Source organism: Stegastes partitus, unplaced genomic scaffold (genome assembly GCF_000690725.1).
Source record: "Stegastes partitus isolate 25-593 unplaced genomic scaffold, Stegastes_partitus-1.0.2 Scaffold96, whole genome shotgun sequence".
Lineage (NCBI taxonomy): Eukaryota > Metazoa > Chordata > Actinopteri > Pomacentridae > Stegastes > Stegastes partitus.
In genome coordinates this window covers 516,186-537,780 of record NW_007577827.1, presented here as the reverse complement: position 1 = coordinate 537,780, position 21,595 = coordinate 516,186, and the positions used below count along the sequence as shown (strand labels likewise).

Sequence of the window (21,595 nt, the reverse complement as noted above, 5' to 3'; positions counted from 1 at the left end):
TTGACAGGGAACACTCTCCAGGCACACAGATGAATGCACAGACATGAACTTGCGGGTCAGTACGTGTTTTCATTTCTCCCTTCTGATTGCGACATTGGAGAGACCGGGCACTATCATTGCCCACGGTAATGATAAGCAGACATAAAAAGATAAAGAGTGGAGTCTAGAAAGGGGATGAGTGAGAGACAGACAACAAATGGTGGGGCATTTCCTGTCATGCATCTCTAAGAATATTGACATGCCCTTAAAATAGAACAAACTCATCGCTGTAAGAGACAGCACTTTTCCACAACATTTGAGACGATGCATTGAAGGAGCTTAAGCAAGACTTTGTGAAAAATGTGCACTGCGTTGTCCCGGCTATTGTCACTGACGATGAGTCATAAATCAACTGATACAAAAAACCCAAACACACACCTACAAACACGCTTAGAGTGGACTATTAGCCAACAAAGGAGGATTGTGTGACTGGAGTAAATTTGCTGAGAAGAAAAGGTGTGAAAATGTCTTCTTTTCCCAAACAAAGCAAAGCAAAACATTATCACAGCATTTCCTAGACAAGTCCAGTGTGTGTGAGATAACACTGTCAGGTTTAACTCACTGGAGAGATGAGACATAAATTTAAATCCTGGTTTCCTGCACAGGACGGGCCCCTTGGCCTCGTTCACGGCAACCTATTTGCGTGAAACTCGAGCGCTCACACGATGTAAACATGTGCGCATATGAATCCACACCGCTATGTGCTTACCAAGGCCCTTGATGAAGCTGATGACACTTGCCCTGCTCCATTTAGTTGGCACTTCCATGGTGCAGACAGCCAGACGCAGAGACTCAGATATAGTGGGTAAAATGAGAAGAGGTAGTGGGACGGAGAAGGAATTAGACCTTAGAAGGTGTAAAACACAGCTCCCATGATTTACAAATAAAAGTAATTCCTTGCAAAAGATTAGAGGCACTTTATTATCCAACTACTCCACCATGTCAGAGACTGCAGACGTCAGAGTAATGTCTGGCTTCGGCACTAGGCCGGTTTAACCAAAGCTGAACGTGTGAAGCTCCATCCCTCAGAAAATGACAGACAGGTGAAGTCAAAGTTGGGAGCCTGAGGCGAGTAAGAAAACTGTCATGACAGCAGCATTACAGCTGTGTTCCTCATTCCGTCCCAATAAAATGGGAAGATATGCTGTATCCACAGACTGGAAGAGCCATAGCCAGAGTGCAACTGCCCAAGTGAAGACGACTTCCTGCCTCAGAGCTGAGAGAGTTGCAATCACAGAGGAAGAGATGGTGTGAAGGTGTCTTCTCAAGCCAACAGAAGAGACAATAAGCGCTAGCTTATTGTGTCGTGAGGGAACTCTACCAACAGGGATCGAGAAATATTCCACTGTCCTGCTCCAGCCGAAGTTTGGGTAGATCAGAGGCTGCGTAGGGCCCCATGCTTGAGAGCTATATGAGCCTACAGGCTAACTATCAGTTTCTACTTTAGCTTCTGCTCCGCCTCCGACCTGCCATCACGTCTCCGTACAACAGTTCCCGTGACCTTGGAGTCCATGGAGGCCATTGGAAAGAAGTATTGAAATGAAATGCTTCTTTGAAAGCGGCTCTGTGGTTGTCCTTAAGTTGTCAGTAGCAGTTAAGTAAAGTTTGCTCCTTGTGGGGATCTGACCAGAAGAGTTGGGTTGGAATTTCAACACTGCTCCGAGAGAGAGCCGAGGGGAGGAGGGAGGCGCTATATATAGACCACTGGCGGTCACTCTCTTACATACCCACCACTCCCACTGACCCCGACTCATACACAAGTGCACACACAGACGCAAACACTCACACGGAAACACATGCACACGTGCACAAACGAGTGTGTCACGAAAACTAGATAATGTAGTTAAACTACAAAGCAAATATCAAAAAGGCAATTTAGTAAATACAAGGTTGACACTTAACAGACACAGTCCATTACAGCCTCTTAGTGAGTTGAATTTATGGTGTATGTGTGTGTGTGTGTGTGTGTGTGAATGTGTACAAGCATGTGTTCGAAGCTTGTGCATGTTAGTGGAGAGAAGAAATTAGAGTGGGATGGGAAGACATAACGGTGTCCAATAAAGCTGTTAATATAACGCACCAGAGCACTTCCTGGGACCATCTGCATGACTCGGCTTTTTAAGAGGTGATTCAGCAGAATTCTGTCACGTCTAATCAATACAGATCTACCTCAATTTAATCACTTGTTATATCCTAAAATGTTTATTTAACATACTGCGTGAGCAAGACTGAGACTAAGGAAGAAAGAAAGAAAGAAAGAAAGAAAGAAACTGTGTTGAGAACGGGACTAAAATGCCAAACAGACCAAAGAGAAGATGATGTGGAGGCTGCAACAAAGTCAATTGACAAAACACTGGTTAACTTTTCTGGTGATCAAATTATTATTTTTGAGTACATATTGCATTAATGGAGGTTTTTCTTATTTTTATTTTCTCAAATGTGTGAATTTGAGGCTTTTCTTTGACATAAAAAAAAAAATCTTTCTTTGTTTTTTGGACATTTTAAGGCACTGATTTGGACTGTGGGAAATTGCAGCCGATTTTCTTAATTGTTTTCTGATATTTTACAGACGAAACAAATCATCTGTCTAGAAAACAATCAGCAGATTAATAACAAACAAAACCAACAGTTGCATGCAAAGCAAACTGTACATTTAGATTCAAGTTCATCCCATCACGTCATTTAAGCAGACGGGCACAAAAATGAATCATGGCTTTGTGCTTTCTAAGACAGAGTGATAGCACACATGTGATGCATCAAAACACTGCTATCATAAATTCTCACGTAGTGATTCAAATTAAAGACAAAGTGTTGACTCTGGCTGTGAAGCATCCCAGCAAGTCTTCTTAAGTTGTAAAAAGATAAATCAATCCTGTCCGTGCTTGTACAGTTCGTTGGGAAAACCTAAGTAACTTGGATTGCGATGAGTCACCTCTATAAGCACAGACAATAACCACAAATACACACAATGACTAACCTCGACAAGACCTAGCAGAGTCAAACCTGTGTGTTGTCAGAGGAGGCAGCGAACAAATTATCATTGTGAGTGAAAAATGTCTTCTGGTATTTTTCATGGCGTTGCTGTTGCTTGTGTTTTAACTATCTCTTAGTCATCTAGATATGAGAGCTTTACGTGCGTCAAGGGGGAATCTGTCCACGTGACTCACAGCTGAATTCACATAAACAACTGAAAGCTTTGACATACAGCTAAAAAATAAAACAATGAAGTGTTCCTGAACTATCATAATTAAAAATAAAGCCCTCCTGTATATATGTGCTACAAACATTATAAGTGTAACTTGTGTTGTTAAGCAACAATGCCGTGTTATAATCCTTAGCATGATTGTGGCATGGATTGAGCCCGTTTCTTGGCTTCCAAGTCTTATGACACCCACCATTATCATGACCTTGGAGCAGATAAACCTACACGTCCGAATCTGGTCCTTCAGCTGAATGAAAAGCTCGAATTTAAACGAGGAAACATCTCTCATCTTGATGCCAGTGACTTCTTTTTTTTAATTATATCATAAATTGCTGAGGGGGAAACCATCAACACCTCCCGTGAAATTCCTCAGTAACCCTTACAGCAACATAACCCCTGCTGACAGTAACCTTCAAAGCACAACTAATATACGAGCTGCACACAGCTGCCCTGCTAACCACATGCACACGCCAAAACATTTTTATGAAATCTAATAACTACTCACAGATAAAGTGCCCACACATTCAGTGCATGCATACATAGACAAACTGAAAGCTAGCACGAGCAGTGGTCAGTCAATATATGAAAATCACTGCAGCACAACAATAGAGGGTCCTGGCTGATCCTTGCATCCTCTAGATTAACATGAAAACAACTAATGTTACAGCAAAAGTAAACTGCAGGCAGTATGATGATGATGAGTCCCAGTGGGGCAATAAGACAGTGGTGCTTTCTGCTTACTTTTATGTCTCAGATTCATGGACCCACTACTGAGCAGATAAGTACAGTTTGTCCATTTGGAAACAGTCAGGATGCTGCTGGAGACTCAAACCAGACTGTCTGAGAGTGACATGCAGTTAGCTTCTGTTTGGTAAACACAAACCAAGGAACTGATTACGAGATTCAAGTCTTTCAGACTGTAAACAGCACATGAAGTACGGCTGACAGAACGATAACACATGTAAACAGACAGATCTGCTTCTTATTAAATGACAAATTTTGGTTGAGGTTCAGAGTCTTTTTAGACCGCACTACTTCTTGCTGGGCACGAAGATTATAACAAAGTCAAAGACCTTCTTCTTCATTTGCTGAATAATGTGCTGTATGATTAATATAGAAAACTGCTGAGGAGCCAGATTTACCCTCAAACCCTGGAACTGTTATCTCTTGCTTAACTTGTCTTCCATTATTCCATTACGTAATATTACCAAATATTGACAGAGTGGATCTTGCTATATTCTGCCTGTTTTTCAGTGTCACGCACTCCTAACACGCACACAAAAACAAGCCGAGTCTGCACACTACAGGATCTATTGACGAATAATCGGTCTGTTACGAGAGCAGGCTGTATCGCGCATTTGTTTGGCGTACCAGCAACAACTGTGGTGTGTTAGCTGTACTCACTGCCTCCTAAGGACTTGAGCAGAGACTTGATGCTGATGTCAAAGAAGCCTGAATCCTGCTGGCTGGTCGCCATGGCTGCAGAGGCTATGTCGCCACGGTGACAGACAGCAGAGTGGGGACAGGACGGCAGGATGAGGCGTTGCGGACAGAGCAAGTGGGAGAAAGAGGAGAGCGCTCCGACAGGGAAAGGCTGGGAGCGAGGGAGAGAGGGATGCGGGTGGGCAGCGAGCGATGCGGATGTTGCGGCTGTCTGCTGCTGAGTGTGTGTTTGTTTGTGTGCGTGCACGAGAGAGAGAGAGAGTGTGTGTGTGTGTGTGTGTGTGTGAGTGTCAGAGAGAAAGAGAACGGCAGTCAGCCTTGCCTGAGCTCTATGTTGCTTTCTTCCTGGCTAACACCCCCCCATCCCCTCTCTGTTTTGCTCTCTCAGGACAGTGATACACAGATGTTGGTAGACGCAAGCAGCCAATCCTCTTAGAGTAAAGACAGAGAGAGAGAGAGGGAGGGAGAGAGGGAGAGACAAAGGGAGAGAGAGAACGGGAGGGAGAGAAAAACATACAGCAGATAGAAGTGCAGTGAGATGGGAGGGTGAACACTACTGAGTGAGGGGCAATGGATGGACAGCCAGCAGAAGAAAAAACACTGAGGCAATTAAGATGATACAGAATAACAACAGTAATGTAATGTTTGTTCATCACTGCTGTCCAGCTCTGTATCGCATTGTGCTGAGTGAGCACGCTGCAAGCCCGCCCCATCCAATGAGATTTAAGGGAAGCCATGACAGGCAGGCTGCACCGACAAATAGCGAGGAGGAACTGGTCAGCAGCATCACTGCCTCACATATAACAATGCTACATAACAATTCTAAATGGATTTTGAATATGTGTGCTGTGTATCTAGGTAATTTTTAGACATAGAAAACTGTGGATTAATTGAGATTGCTGCAGAAATATAAAAAGCATTATACCTTTTGAGATTTTCTAAATTCGGTGTGCATCTTTTAGAGCACTTTTGTATCATTAGTTCTTGGTACAAAAACACTTTAAAATTATGTTTTATTTATTCTATATTAACTGGAAAAGCACTTCACCATGCATATGCGTGCACAGTCAATTGCCAGTACAGTATATTATGTAACGCTAATGCAGTCTAATGCAGCAGTTCCACAACATATGTTACCTAATAAAGGTTATACATTTCAGTTTTTGTTGTTTTAGAAGTGCTTATTCAACTGTATGGCTGCTGGTTGTAGTGCAGGTGAAATGTGTTGCATTATACTTTAATTCTGTTATTTATTTACCCTCATATGTTGATATAAATAGGGTGGAAAAAATATCAGAAGCACCAGTTGGTAAAAACATAATAAATCCAAAAGTGACAGTAGTATAATGATCATCTTAAATAACTGTAAAAAAAAGTGGAAGGTAAAAAAGAACAAGATATTTGATAAAAAGACTTTATAGACAGGATAGCTGTGGGAAATTTGCAATAGCTTTCCTTATCTGTTAGGCTGAAGAAGCAATAAGATCATCAAACATCGAACAAACAACAAATGAAGACATAAATTTGGAGTATACTGATGGTAATATGAAATATTAATCTATGAAAGTTTGAAAAGCTTATGTATTTACATAACAAAAACAACAATCCTAATATGAGTCCCTGAGATGTGTTTTCCTGTGAACCGTGACTGAGATAATTCTTGAGCAGGATGTTTCACAGTTGAAAAAAACAACTCGATCGTGGTCTCTGAGGGACAAATTACTCCCTCAAATCTAGGTTGGCATGTCAGTACTTAAATTTCTTAATTATTGGCTGACATATGCACTAACTGATATAGTAAGCTCATATTGGACATTACAACATTTTCACTACTTTTTTTGTTTTTACACAGGCTAAACATCTTGGCAACTTGATCATCTAAATTAACTGCTTGGCAAGTACATTAATGTGTTGAAACTACTTCTGGTGCCAGGATGCATAACACTGACTGCAGACACATTTTTTTTTTCAAACAATCAATATTTCACGTTACCAAGTGCCAAAGGAAGCCCAGTTATCTAAAGTGTGCATATTTCTTTGCATCTCGCAAGCAAGGCATCTCTGCTGTTCTGAGTTATGTAATGAATAGATGGAGACACACAGTGTGAAATGTAGCCCAGGAAATCAAATCAAAACAAAACAGTCAGCTACTGTTTCTTATCCAAGCTTGAGAGATTTTAGTAGGACATCCCTCACCTAACCTTTTCACTGGTTTAGCATCCCATCTGGTATTTAATTTATTCTTCCCTCCCTAAGTAGTGATGTAGGCCAACACAAGCATTAGCAGCACTGCACTTGCACATTATATTAACCTCCCACACTATGGCTGTAGCTTAATTCCTGACCGACCATTTTAAAGAGCTTAAGTATAGTTTTTGACGATTAGACAAAATGGGAGGAAATAAATTCTTTCGCTCCACCTTAAAGAGTCAAATATTCCCTTGGCTGCCATCACAAATGTCCGTCTAAGTAGATAGGTATGGCAATCATGCGATGGTTGGGTGAATAGGAGTGGAAGTGCAAGTGGATAATTAGGGTCATCATGTAATTCCCTGGATGAACTGCGAAAGTGCCACAGGACATGTCAACGGTTGAACGGAGGGAGAACAGAGAAAATGAGAGTGAGGGGAAGAGCAGAAAGTGCATAAGATACACTATCATGCAAACGCCGCAGCTCATTGGAGAGGTACCGAGCGCAGGATGGCCTGGTTCACATTAACAGACAATTACAGTCTAATCTCAAGGGAGGAGAAATATAACAGGGAGCCACTGCGAGCCTATTCCTGTCGGCAACTTCTGCTTACTCTATTACAGTCCTGGGCCAAATAGCATCAGTAAATCACGAGTTCTGCCTTTGTGTTAACCTGCAAATCAAATCAGGACAATGCAGGCAATCAAGCCAAGCTGACAATCACAGAATTTGATTTCCAGGACCAAATGCCCTGTGTAAGATTTTGGAGTATACCTTCCACTTATTTACTAGTGCATCAAGTAGCTATCTCTGTGTCACTCACTCTTCTTACTCAGAAGTGTATGACAATGTCAAGGAATACTGCTCGTTGACCCTATTTGTTGAACTCCTGATTAGGTTAAAAGGTTACATGTGTCAGCTATGGAACTATAGGAAGCTTACTATGAGCAAACTAAACATGACCCATGCGATTTTTGTGTGAAAGAGAAAGCTGCAGGTAAGGAAACGTAAGGTCAAGCAAAATAGAACTCTCCAAACTAAGACGCAGTTTGTCTCTTTGGCAAATCATCTGCTTTGCTAGATGTAAACGAGATGCTCTCTCTACGAAAAGGGATCAGCTGTTGGCTCGGGCAGAGAACAGTGCACGTGGAAAGTGTTGTTGGAGTGTAGCTCGCGTTCAGGATATTAAAATCTATTCAAATTCCTGACCTCCAATGACACATAGGGAACCATTTGTCAGAGACTCCTAGCGACACATATTTATTCAGCTTACGAGTAAAAATTACGGACATTAAGACACATGCACCCTTATGGAGCTCCTGGGATTCCTCGCATTCTGAGCAGGGGCCTGGGCATGCCAGCTGTTGGAATGCGACTCCTCCACACACACACATGCACACATACTTACAATATACATACACGCACGCAGCGTAATGAACAAGACCTAAATTGCATTGCCTTCCATTTAACCTCAAATTGAAATTAAAATGTAACCTTTGCTTTGAAGAATTTTGAGCAATTGCATAGGTAATAAGATAAAAGATAATCAAAACAGAGCTCAAGGAAATACTTTACTTACTGATTAGTTGAAATTATTACTGTAAAGCTTTAAATAGGGCTCTAAAATAAGTGTTTTTGAATTAAAACCCTGCAGTGTGGAACTTATGTCACCCCCTTCTGGCAACGAGACTAATTACACAAATACCCCAACGTGTGCTTTTGACGTATTCCTCGCTGTTGACCGCTTTGTTTTTAAGACTATAATCCTTTTTCTGAACATTAAATTTTATCTGGAGCACCAGAAACTTTTCTTGGACATTTTGTAGGTTTTTCCACCATATACTTAGCCATACACCTACGGTGCCTATAATAAGCATCCATGCCCCTTTCATTGCTTTCTCACATGGAATCATTGTCAATTAATTTTTTTTTAAAATTCTTTTAACAAGAATAAAGAAATGTTCTTTTGTCTTCATGATATAGTCAGGACTAATGATTCACCAGTGACTGGACCTTCCAGATACAGCTGTCTTTACACTACAAGCACTTAAGACACATTCACTGAACTCTGAAACAGTTTATATTTTTAATTAATTGATATTACTTTGGCATGAAAGAGTCTTTTTTTGAAATACATTTTTTTGCAATCAAAGGAGAAATCTTCCAAAGAGGGGAATACTTCTTGCAGGCACTGAATTTGCTGTAAACTACTCCGTCTCCATCGCTACGGTTGCTCCTCTCTCCTGCTCAGGCAAACTTTATCATTGCTGGTTGACCAGATTTAAAACATACTGCAAAATACAGAAATCGACCTGCTTTTCAAATGCTTTATCAACATTGTGCAAAGCCTGTTTGGCAATGGCTTTAATATAATGGACATTAAAGGTCCTGCACTCCAGCTTCACAGAAAACTTGCATCGATCATTCTTACGGGTTTTGTTCTTGCACAGAAGGAGCAGTTTCATGCGAGCGCCTCATAATTTAAGTTACAGTGAGCTAACAGGAGCACCCACCATAATTCAGACTCTCCCAAGAATTAATCTCAGGAATCTGTTACCCCTGATAAGACACACCAGGCAGAAAGTGATAAAGACTACTCATAAATGACAAATAGAAGAAGGGAGTGGTATGTCTCAACAGGGGCACATATTTGAACTAGGGGCCTGTATAAACAAAAAGTTGGGTAGATTTTTCCACATGTAATCACAAAGAAATGACAAATTGCCACCAGCCAAACACTTTTAAAACATCTCTTCGATTCACAAAATATCTAAATAAACGTATTCAATTAAAATGGTGAAAATGCTGCTTATCTTGATTTCGAAAAGCCCAATTAGATGTAATTCAAACCCTTAGGTAGCCAGATTACAACTACATTAGACAAAGAAAGGAAGCATTTTATCATGTAAGAGAAGCATCATATCAAATTATTTGTCGATGATAATTCTTTCGATCCGGTAACAAACTAATTTAATAATAACTTTAGCTTGCAGTACATCTGGTAAACAAAACACGAGCCATTTATCTGTTCATCTGACATGTGCTGGTGGGTTTAATGAGGTCCATCACAACACAGCAGATGAGCACACACTCACGTCTAAAAACGGTGTGTATATACACAGCTCCACACAACCAGAGTCACTGTTTGAGGTTCAGGGTTCACACAGTAGTGTTTACTTGACACAGCTAGGTTAACCAATCAAATAGGTAACAATTGTGAAGAATTTTTGTGTGTGTGTGTGTGTGTGTGTCAGTAATTTTCACGCCAGACATGCCTGTCTCCCAAACATCAAAGCCTCAGTCGAGTACATTACCACTACAGAACAGCCCCACAATGTTCAATTTCATGACATCTCTTGTGACGACAATGTGACCTTTATAATGTCTGAGCTCATGTATTAAGAAGCCAAGAAGTCATTTTCTCTGAAAGACATGTTTGTGCAGGTGGTACTTTGTTACGCAGGCACTACCTCACTCCAGATTTCCCCTCTCGCCGTTCACTGTACGCCCACTTGTCTCTCTTCTTTTGAAGTTCAGCTAAATCCCGCAGAAAAATGTATAGTCAGATACAACAGGACTCCCACACCTTTCTGCTCTACTTGCCCTAATATGCTATTATCCTCAAATCACATTCTCCAGAGTTTTCCTTGCACATCTCTCCGACATGATCCTGTTAATGTCACAGGCTTACTGTGAAGACCCACTTAGCCTTGAACTCTTTAGTATTTTTCTTCCTACTCCTTCTCTCCTATTATTGGCTGTAATTACTGTAACTTTGTAAGGTATCGGTTAATAAAAGTGAAAATGTACTGAGAGTGCAAGGCCTCCTCTTGATTTTTAACCAGGCTATGGCTTTCCAAGAATAAGCACAAACACTGGATGTCTTTGTCCCTTTGGAGATTAACTGATACTATTGTAATTTTTAACAGAGACAAGGACAGAGGGCAACTCACAGGGATGAACAGACCATCCTGCAACCAAAAGGTTACATGCTCATGCACAGATAGACTGTAATTTTCAACAGCAATATGTGCGCCGGATTGGGAACTTCAGTAAAGGATGAAATAGAAATAAAACTGCTAAGGTTACGAAGACCCCGGAGTTGCACCTGGTACAGTAGTTGTACATACACAATTGTAAACTCAATGATAATACTATTGAATTTCACCATACTTACAGTTCTAATAAACTTTGACTGACTACTTAAGGTCTTGGCATTCTCCGACAGCTGGAAGTGTTTGGACGTAAAATTCCCAGAAGTTAAGGTAAGCTGAGACCGAATAAGTGGTTTGGGCAAAAACACAATATACACTTACATCTGAGGCCCCAACCACATGGGCATGTCTTTTCCCCTATTTTGTAGAATAAGGATTAGTGGAGCAATCTTGTGCTGTTTTGTCAAGACACAGAAGGTATCACTTTTCACAGGGTCTACAAAAGCCACAACAAAGTCACTTGTCAAGTTGTCAAGTCACAGCAAAGACATGCAGAGACAGAGGGGGTCTGAACAGGTAGTAAGAGATCTGAAACTTCTCTCAAATCCAAGACTGGATAAAAACACAGCACACCCACATTCCAGCTGAGGAGTTAAGGATCATTATTTCATTATTTCAGCTGGATGTACAATCAGAGTTTCTACTTCCACATCATGACAAATTAGCATTTACATTCAACGACTCCTTGGCTCATTGTTCTTTCCATGTTTGCTCTCATGTTGGGTCTCAAAAAAACAAAAAAACAGAGCTCGTCTTCACCTACCTCCAATGATCCGTGACCTCTTTCTGGACCTAGACTGGAACTTTGTAAACCTCCCAGTGAAGTCACTGGCGTCAAACATGTCCAGTGACATGAGAGAGGCAATACGCTCCAGAACTATCCCATCCTGGCCTTGGCTTTGGTTCTCCTGATCCTGGTCCTGACCTTGGCTCAGACAGTTGCCATTGCAGTGGTCTGAGGCAGCACTTTCAGCACCGAGGCTGGCAATGCTTCTCACATCTTCTAGAGACATGTCTCCCCTATCAGAGCTCACAGGAGCTCAACCCACTGCTGGCAGTGTATTGTCAAAATGTGGCCCTCCTCGGAGCTAACAAGAAGATCCTACATGGTTTGATAGTAGACTCAGCAGGGGAAAAAAAGGCACTGGTTTGGACAACTGGTTGTTCCAGAAAAAAAAGACACTTTGAAAAGAAAAAAAAAACAAAAACTTAAACAGGCTGTTCAGGCAGTTCTAAAATCCCTGTTTTCATTTTCTTCATCTCCTTTTTGTCCACATTTTGGTATCCAATTTCCTCTCAGGGTTTCTTCTCTTTATGTCGAGTTCATTCAATCCAGAGTCGGTGATCTCATTGCTTTGTTGTTAGAGATACACAGATCTCCTGAGAGTTCAGGCTCTCCTCTCCCGAGTCTTTTTCCCCCTCTCTTGTTTAGGATGAAAAATAAGTATCTCTGTCTTCTCTTGTTTGAGAAGCAGTTTGATTTTCTGTTAAAGTCTACTCCTTACGTGCCTTGCTTGAGCTTTCACCTGCTCACTGGTTCTTTCCCTTGTTGTCTTTCTCAGTCTTCTGAGTCTCTGAGGCACAGCTGTGTTTCTTCGCTCTCAGGTGGTGAACAAGGGAGGGATCCAATTCCAAGAACGCAGCTTGATTGGGTGGTTTGGGAAGTTTGGGTGGTTCTCCACTCTCCCTCTCACCACCTTCTTTTCCACTTTTTTCTCTCTCTCTCTTTTTCCAACTATCTCCTTTCCTTTCACTAGAAACTGTTTAGCAACGAGAATATCATTTCTTACATATGTCCTCTCTCACACACCTGCTTCCTTCCACTTGTTTCATCCTCTCTGTCTCGTAGAGTAGAAAAGCACGACAGAATGGCATGCATGTGCTTGACTCAGACAGCCAATACATAGCATGTGGGTGTGAGTAAGAGTCAGAGTCCCTGCACTCACTGGTCGAGGCTGTTTAGCCAGTTACAGTAACCTCAATGTGCTAATGGTGTAGGATTACTGAGGGCAGACACACCCATTTACAAAAGGGGGGGAAAGAAAGCCAAACACAAACAGGAAGAATCTTAAACACCAGGACAGAAAAAAAAGCATTTTTGTGAAAGTCAGCTCTTGGTCTTAAATAGTGGATGCATTGTAAAAATAAATGTGAGGTGGTATTGTCAAATAGGTTGAAATCTGACTCCATAGCTAGATAAATAAACATTTGCATACCCCTCTGTTTTCCCGAGGACCTGGATGGTTTAAAAAAAAAAAAAAAACTGGCAACTGGTCGTGCAGGAATGTTATGGTGTCACGTGAAAAGATAGGTCAGTTCTGATGACTTCAACTTCCTGGATCTAATCCTAAAAAGTCACCAAGAGTTAACCCAATTAGATATCAACACGCCAATCATGCGTAGCAAACAAATCTTACAGGAAGTACAACATATTGTTTTGTGCGGTCTTAATTACACATGCTGCCATCAGAGAATCTTTACTTTCAATAGCTGAAAGCTTCTCTGAACACTTTAAAATCAATTTTGCTAAAATACCTTTTCCAAAACGCAGAAGCCTTTTGACACACATAAACAACGAAGTGGTAAAAAAAAAACTTCAAAATGAACGTTCTTACAACATGTCAATCATTTGAATCTTTTGTTTATCCCTCACTGGGTTCTCTTAAAAGCACTTTTGTGCATCCTGTATTTCACTCTCTCTTTAGTGTAGTTAGTATCTCCCAGGGGACACCCACCCTTCGGTGACTTCTTGCTGTTTATGCCACTATTGTCATGACATCAGCTCCATTGAGCGCCTCACCGGAGAGCTCCTGTGTGTCGGTGTGAAAACAACAAAACTTTCACATCCTCAACAATGCCGCATGTGTTTAATCAACATGAAAGTGTGTCTATGCCAGTGTAGCTGTGCATCTGTCAGGGCTACTGACACTTCTACAGCAAAGAAAAATACATTAAAGAGGAACTCCACCCATTTCTCGCATTAAAGTCTGTTTACAGGTCTTATTGAGTTCTATAACACATCTGAAAAATGTTGCATTTTGAGGCTCCAGAGGTTGCAGTGCAAAGTCTGATAAAGCTTTAAGCGATGTCATATTGAAAACGAAAGAAGAAATCTATTTGGGGCATTTGAAGTTAGAAAGAAATTAGGTTACCACATATCTGTAGCACGTTACTCATCTGTGCTTGAGGCTAGCAATTGAAGCTACGCTGGCCCCTACAAGCTACTAACACACCCAAATCTCAGTAGAAATTCCCTGTAGCCAAGCTGCATTGTGAGTAATGCTGATGCCTCACTTTGAAGGATTTCACAAAAAAAAGCGAGCGTGCATTCATTGTAATTCATCATCTTGACACTGTTATACAAATGCTAAGAAAAAATCACGTTTTGGTTGAGCAGCCTTCAACAAACTAGTGAACTTTATTCCAGTGTAGATTCACTGGGATCGCAGACAACAAAACACAAAGATTTCCTTGACACTAATTTTAAAAACATGTTAAAAATATTATAGAACGATACAATTTAAAGTGGCATATTTCAACAGCTTGACATATTTTCTGTTAAATGTGCTTCCCCATCCACCATCTGGCAAGGAAATAGTTAAAGGTGGCAAACAAGCACAGGGAGGCACGGTGCCAAAGTCAGTTAGAGAGGCGTGCCATCCCCAAGGGGAGTACAACAGCCAAGTATTAAGACAGACTCATTCACTCTTACACACCAACACACACACACACAAACAGGAGATTTGTTTTTGTCCCGTCATTTATTGACAACTCTGGCCAACTGAACAAAAAAAAAAAAAAGCCCACAGGTTAACCAGTCATCTTCAGGAATGTGCAGGCAAAGAAAGAAGGCTGCTGCTAGACATTAGAGTAAAAATGAGAAAATCTACAAAGTTATTCCAATGCATATTTTGCTTTTTTAGTGAACATTTTGGGCTGCAAGGTGGTTCGGTTGCTAGCACCGTTGCAGGTTTGTGTCCCGGTGAGGACACTGGGATCTTTCTGTGTGGAGTTTACATGTTCTCCCCGTGCAGCGTGGGTTCCGTCCGGGTTCTCCTGCTTCCTCCCACACAGTCCAAAAACATGTTGCGGTTAACTGCTGATTCTAAATTGTCCGTAGGTGTGAATGTGAGTGTGCTTGTTTGTCTGTCTCTATGTGTAGCCCTGTGATAGACTGGTTTCCTGTCCATGGTGTCCCCTGCCTTCGCCCTAAGTCAGCTGGGATAGGCTCCTGCCCCCTTGTGACCCTAGTGAGGATTAAGCGATGTATTGATATGGATGGATGGATTGATGGATGTGAACATTTTGTCTATCAAGTCTATATTTTTGATATGCAGTTTGCAGAAATCATTATATTCTGGCTCTGGCTGCACAGTGGCTGACGGCTGACAATGGACTCCACTGTGGTTCTCTGACAAGCTACACAGGTTTGTCGATCTCTTGTTTGCATGACCTGATTAGTCAGTTGTGTTTATGCTCAGCAGGTCAAACAGCAACAATCTCCCTCTTCAAATACACAGAATAATCCAGCCTATTCTTTCCCTTGAGCTTTTTTTTTCACTCTCTAATATAAATCAAAGTGTTGACTGCTCTGCTGTTTTTACAGGAGTTCAAAGTTACATGGGTTGGCTGACAGATGGGTGAACTGGTGACAATACGCTAATCCACATACACATTGTACATAAACATAGGAGGTCAAATAAGCCAATTTAAATACATCCCTAATCTTAATCAAATACACAATAAATCCTGGAGGTTCATTCTTGTTCCTTAAAAATCACTGATCATGATTATTCGTTTGTTTATGCTTTTTTTTTTGCATGTTAACAGTTTTCGAAGCAGATTTTGCACATAAATCAGCCTGAACATGATTTATGAGCTCAGCACCACCTTCTACCCACTGTACAGACATGCTTTGGTTGACTGGGACAACCAAACACACCCAAACTGACATACGCAGACAAACCACAGGGTCATGGCCTGTTTATAGCCTGAAATGCTGCGACAGTGTCTTCACTTTGGTTCCTCCCCTGCCCCCAGCACCACTTCACTCATTCATGTCCTTCTTTTTGTCCCATTATATTGCACTCTTGCAGCTTTTTCTCTTATCTTATCAGTCACAAGCGCGTCCTGTCAGGTGGTCTCCCTGTTTTGATCTTTCTTCAATGTCCCAACAAATAGAATTGTGTAACTGCTAGTAGAAATATGAGAAAACGTGGTGCCATCCAGTCTCACATACAATCGGAAATATAAAACTATTTCCACTCCCACACAGAAATATTATTGGTCAAAGAAACCCACAAGAAATGTGCCATGATTGTTATCTTTTCGACACTTTTTAATCATCAATAACAATGTCTTTTGCTTTTTCATTTCCTCATTGCATCTCTTCTCCTTTGCTGCCTGTTGACTTTATAGATTGTGTTGCTACGCAGTAGTTGTTTGAGTAATTAATACAGAATCCATTTGAGTGTGACAGTAGTTACCAACCCTATGTTTATAATTGAGGCGGTAGAGCTGCCTGACGGTTTACACCTTGCGCCTGCCTTGTTCTTTAATCTCACTTAAGAAGCAACCTCACCCCGTGAAGTATTTCTTCTGTGATTCTCATCCTTCCACTTATCATTTAAATTGCACCCTCTGAGACCTCATCTCCTGTCACTCAAATATGTAGTCATGTTAACAGTTGCCCAGACCGCACCGGATGCTCAGCAACCCGGTCTAACAGGAGAACGGAGGGGATAAACAAGTTTACTTTTGGCTTGTGCACAGAAGCAAGACTCCAGTTCAGGGGTTCACTGGGATGAAGTTAATGATAGCAGTGCCTCGCCACAACAAACAGTCTCCCTCTGACAAACAATGCAACTCTGCATCACAAGCATATTTGTTTCTAATTGTAGCCTGACAATTATTCTGTGCACATATGATCAAGTGCATATTTTGAGTATACTTGGCAGCAAAAGCACCAATACACAAAGAACATATTTGTATTTAGGTCATCTTTGTTGCTGTTTTGATTAAAGGATGTACCAAGTACCAATGTACAAACAGCCTTTTATTTAGCATCTTTTAATCATATATTCTCTGCTTATGACATTAAAAAGGATTAAGTGAAGCACTGATTTTTGGAAGTGGTAGAAGTACTGAGTTACTTTAGTTAAGTAAAAGCTATGTGCAAAAGTTATGTGCCTTTACTTGAGCAAACGTACAAAAGCATTACTATCAAAAAAAAAGCTTAAAAAGTAAAAGTGCCCATTGTGCAGAAACCACAGTTGTAAGATGAATGTAGGAGTATAAATAGTACAATATTTGCCTTTGCAATGGTAAAAGATTAGAAGTACAGAGTAGCGGCAAATGGAAATACTCAAGTGAAGCACCCCAAAATTGTACTAAAGTAAAATATTTGAGTAATTTTGACTTTCTGACACTGTCTTTGGGTTATGATACACGTATTGGTGCATTCCCTAGACTGGTTTTAACAGGCACAGTAACTGATATATATGTTTATTTTTACTGCATGTTTGTACTGGCATTACACTGCGGGTGGTCGTTCAGAATGAAAGTAGAACTCTCACTCATCTTTCACTTGTCTTTGCAGTGATTTTTCTTCCCTGTTTTGAAGCTGACAGTACTCTGACCTCTTCTTTAAAAAAACAGCAGTATTATAGTTCAGAAAAACCTGGTTATGTTTGCTCAAAAGATCTGTATTCCCTCTAAAGGTCTGCAAATGTCATTAGCAACCGCAGTGCAGATTTGTTTATCAGAGTCAGGTAAAAAACACAAAAGAAAGAAAGACAGACAGACAGAAAGAAAGAAAGAAAGAAGACCAGGTATGGAAAGCAGTACCTGAAATTATGAACACATCATTTACAACTGAGTACTCTTGATTTTTCATATGTAGCATCTCGTGAAATGGATCAAGGTTAGAATAACTACAACATAAATAGTACAATAAATTCTTGTGTATCTGCAGCTGCCAGTGTGTAGTTAAGCAGTTGAATGCCCTTCACATTTGTTTTTCTTTTGCCATCATCAGTCTTACACTCCGGCTCTACAATGGTGCCCCCTTGAGCCCATTACAGAAATAATAGTGAAGCAAATGCAGCTGATGACATTTATGACTCAGGAGTTTAGTTTTTTTCGTTTGCATTGAGACACTATAGTTTAAAAAAAAAAAAAAAAAACATTCTTTTAATTTATATTGTTTAAAAATGTGTGGGTTTATAACTCAGTAGAGCATTAAAAACCTCTGAATTGCACCAAAATCTGCAAACAAGGAGAAGAAATATACATCCTCCTATTCCCTAATTAATGTACAAATATTAGCCACGGAAGGATACATACAAACACACAGCACAGTACGCCCAGCGGCTGTTCCATACATATATAGAGTTGTGTGATGTAATATTATCTCTGGGGTCGCTTATGTGCAGACTAATGCATCACCAAACACCCTCAGAGCTTGATCAAATCTAACAGGAGGAAAACAGCGTTCCCCGAGCAGTTATCAAAAGTCCTAGAGCAAACACACAAAACACACAAGACACATAAATTAATTCTCTGATAAAAACTCTATATATCAACACGCAGTTCGAACAGGCTTCGCACATCATCTAAAAGGAAAAGAATTCTCTGCTGCTCTCTGGACGGCAATCAGGCGAAGATCACACCCATTAAACAGGCACCCATCTCCAACAAAACAACACCTGAGGCAAAGTCAGACAGGGAGTGTGAAGGTAAGGAATGTTAGTGTGTGAGTGGGCACTGATGTCTCCACTGTATATGTGTGGACTTGTGCAGATCTGGCAGAAACACCAGGTTATGTAAGCAAGTGGGAGTGAGGTGCTGACTGGTATCTATGGAAACAATAACAGCAAGGAGAGACGGATAGTTCACCAGCTGACGAGGGTTCACCAGTGGAGAGCGTAGGAGGTCTAACACAGTTTCTGCTGCTTTCAAATGTGCAGATGGACTTCAGTAACATTTTACTGAGCTAAACAAAGACATTAAAGACTGACATGCACACAGCTGTGTCTCCCTGATTTGATGGTTGGACAAAGCATTTCTTGCACTGGTTTAATGGGGCTGGTGTCTCATCACAGTGCTCGACAAGGGCTTTGCATGAAGAACGGAAGAGTGGTGCTTCTTAATCGCACTGTCCTATTAGAAGTAAACTTCCAAAAACATGTTTCTTAAAGCGGCAAGACGCCATGCAAGCAGTGGAGCAATCATCTGAAGTAATGAGAGGAAACATTACACTATTCGTCAGTCCTAAACTCTGTTCTGTTAGAACTGTACAGACGAAGACATGGGTGGGATTAAAGAGCCTGTTGACAAACAAACAGTCAAACTTCAAGGATCAGAAAGGACAAGCGTGGCTTGGATAGACATTAAAGAGACCTCTCTAAAACTGGGAAAACTATTTATACAGGATTTTGAAAAAAACTCACAAAAAGGATTTTATAGATGAAGAAAACTCAAGCTGTTTAAAAATGGTAGCTGATGATGAATCAAACTCTTTTTTCTTGTCATTGTTCCATAAAGTTTGAAGGTACATCAACAAGCAAAGTGCTTTTTAAGCTCTGCAGTGTGATGGAACTGCCTATTAATGAAAACTAACTCAGATACTTGACTAATATTTAAACATGTTTATTAAAAGTTTTGTTTTGGTCTGACGATACTGAATGACAATAAATAAAGTGAATTTTTGCCCCACTCAAGTGGTGTAGTAAGTATGTTGGTGCAGAACCAAAGAACCTATGGTGGTGCAGTGGTTCACTGAATGCATTATAATACCCCACCATGTATTTAATGACATACATGTGACCAGAAAAGCGTATTACATCTAAGCCCATACAAAATCCCAAGGTCTCATTTTGAAGCTGAATTCCCTTGTAACTTAAATCAGCCAACTGATTCTTTATGTACTTTATGATAACACTTACTTGTACCACTCCGGTACCCTAATTTAAACATAAAGTAAAATTAAACAAGGGAAGAACAGAGATATTCCACAATCCCCAGAGAGGATTTGGGAATTGGGGACAAAAAAAAATGAAGGAGTCGCAGGGACGTCAAAGAAGCACAGTGCTGTGACACACATGACGAGCTGTCTGTGTGTGTGTTACTTGTAGCGTTAAGTCCAGACACAGAACAATGGAGTTAACTGGGTCGCCGTTGCTGACTGGCTGTGCCAAACAGCTGGAGAGATGAAGAGGGAGTATGATTGAGTCATGGGGAAGGAGGGGAGGGAGGGTGAGGAGGAGGAGGAGGAATGGGCCTGAAATACAAGCATGAACAGATCAGGCTTGGGAGGAATACTGGGCAAAGGGGAGAGGAATTAACTTCACTGCACACTCACTAAAGTATGTGGCTATTCATTACAACAAAAATGTCAACACAATGTAAAAAAATAAAAATAAAGAAACATCAAAATCAGTATGCATGATCCCATTTTGCCAGATGACAAGAAATGAAGGAGCCCACACCAGTGCTGCTGCCTGCTGTCTGGCTGTGTATGAGTGCATGTAAATAATACATGTTCAAAAACTGGCTTTCTCTCACAAAACATCCAGGCTGACTCCTGGACATCTCAGCTGTAGAATAATAAAGTGCACAGCTACTCAGGCGGGATGATGCACGCCACTGGACCATGACCAATTTAAATTTAATAATATGCAGGCTGTGTTTTAATCCACAACCCATGACTGTGGAAGTGAGGAAAAACATCACATCAGACACGGTGGGAGACACACAAAACACAGCGAGACGTGCATGTGTTAAGTTCTGCTATACCACGAGGTGTAATATATTTTTATAATGCACCCCAAAATGTATTCATTTGCAAACAGCCATGGTGACCTGCCTGCTGTTTCATAAATGTGAGCCGCCGAGCTAGTAGCTAACATGCGATGTAGCATATTATCTTCCACCGCCATCATGAAGTGTGTATTTACAATCAGCGTCGCTGTTAACGTAATAAAGACTGTTGCTCGGCTAACGTGTCTCACAAAGCAACGAGGCTTTGTCCGCTGTGTGAGTGCTACCAAGGAAACGAGGAAGCGTGTTTAGGTTAGTCACATTTTCTTTACTATACCGGGTGCCGACTAGTATAACCAGCTAAACCAATAGCTAACTCGGTAGCTAAAGAGCTAGTACAAGCCCCGGTGGTAGTTACAGCTATCGATGTTATCAAGACATTGCTCGGGTGCCTTTGTAGTCAACGCTGAGCCATAAAACACCAGCAGACATAACGCTACCGCGACATTAAACTCAACTGTACCTTTTCTGCGTCGACCTTGGCGACTACAGGATCATTTCCTGGCACCAATTCTTTGTTTATGTGATTTGGTGGCTTGTTTTCATCAATCCGCCTCGTCTCTCTCCTCCAGGAGTCGTGCCGCCCCGGCTGACAGCACTACTGCTCGGGATGACAGGGCCCCGCCCTTAGCAACCAATCAGAGGCCGTGGAGCTGGAAACTGAGGCAGGGTGCTCTTCCTATTGGTCAGCGATGGCGTCCATCAACGTGTCGCTAAGGGCGCACCTTGCTCCAAGGGCAGGACACCTGCCAGGCAGGGATGCTGAGCGCCGCAGGTGCGTCCAAACCAAGTGATCATAGAGCTAAGGAAAGAATTTAAAAGACACTCTGTAGCGTGATAACAGGCTCGTTTAGCACAGACAGCTGCTCAACTAAATGACAAAGTTAAGTTTTTTTTTTTTTTTTT

At 41.2% G+C, this 21,595-nt stretch overlaps 1 protein-coding gene across 2 annotated transcripts in view; it reads right to left on the bottom strand.

Annotated features, from left to right (window-relative positions):
- The window catches only part of fryb (furry homolog b (Drosophila)), a 51,512-nt gene extending 38,900 nt beyond the window's left edge, over positions 1-12,612 (bottom strand). The window contains exon 1 of one of the 2 annotated variants that reach the window (XM_008277348.1): positions 11,634-12,612. In XM_008277348.1, coding sequence (XP_008275570.1) covers positions 11,634-11,883 — 250 coding nt within the window. In that variant the 5' untranslated portion in view covers positions 11,884-12,612. Of the gene's footprint in view, positions 1-4,645; positions 4,922-11,633 lie in introns of those variants that run through there. The other variant, XM_008277349.1, reaches the window with a different exon arrangement.
- Between the last annotated feature and the right edge of the window lie 8,983 nt (positions 12,613-21,595).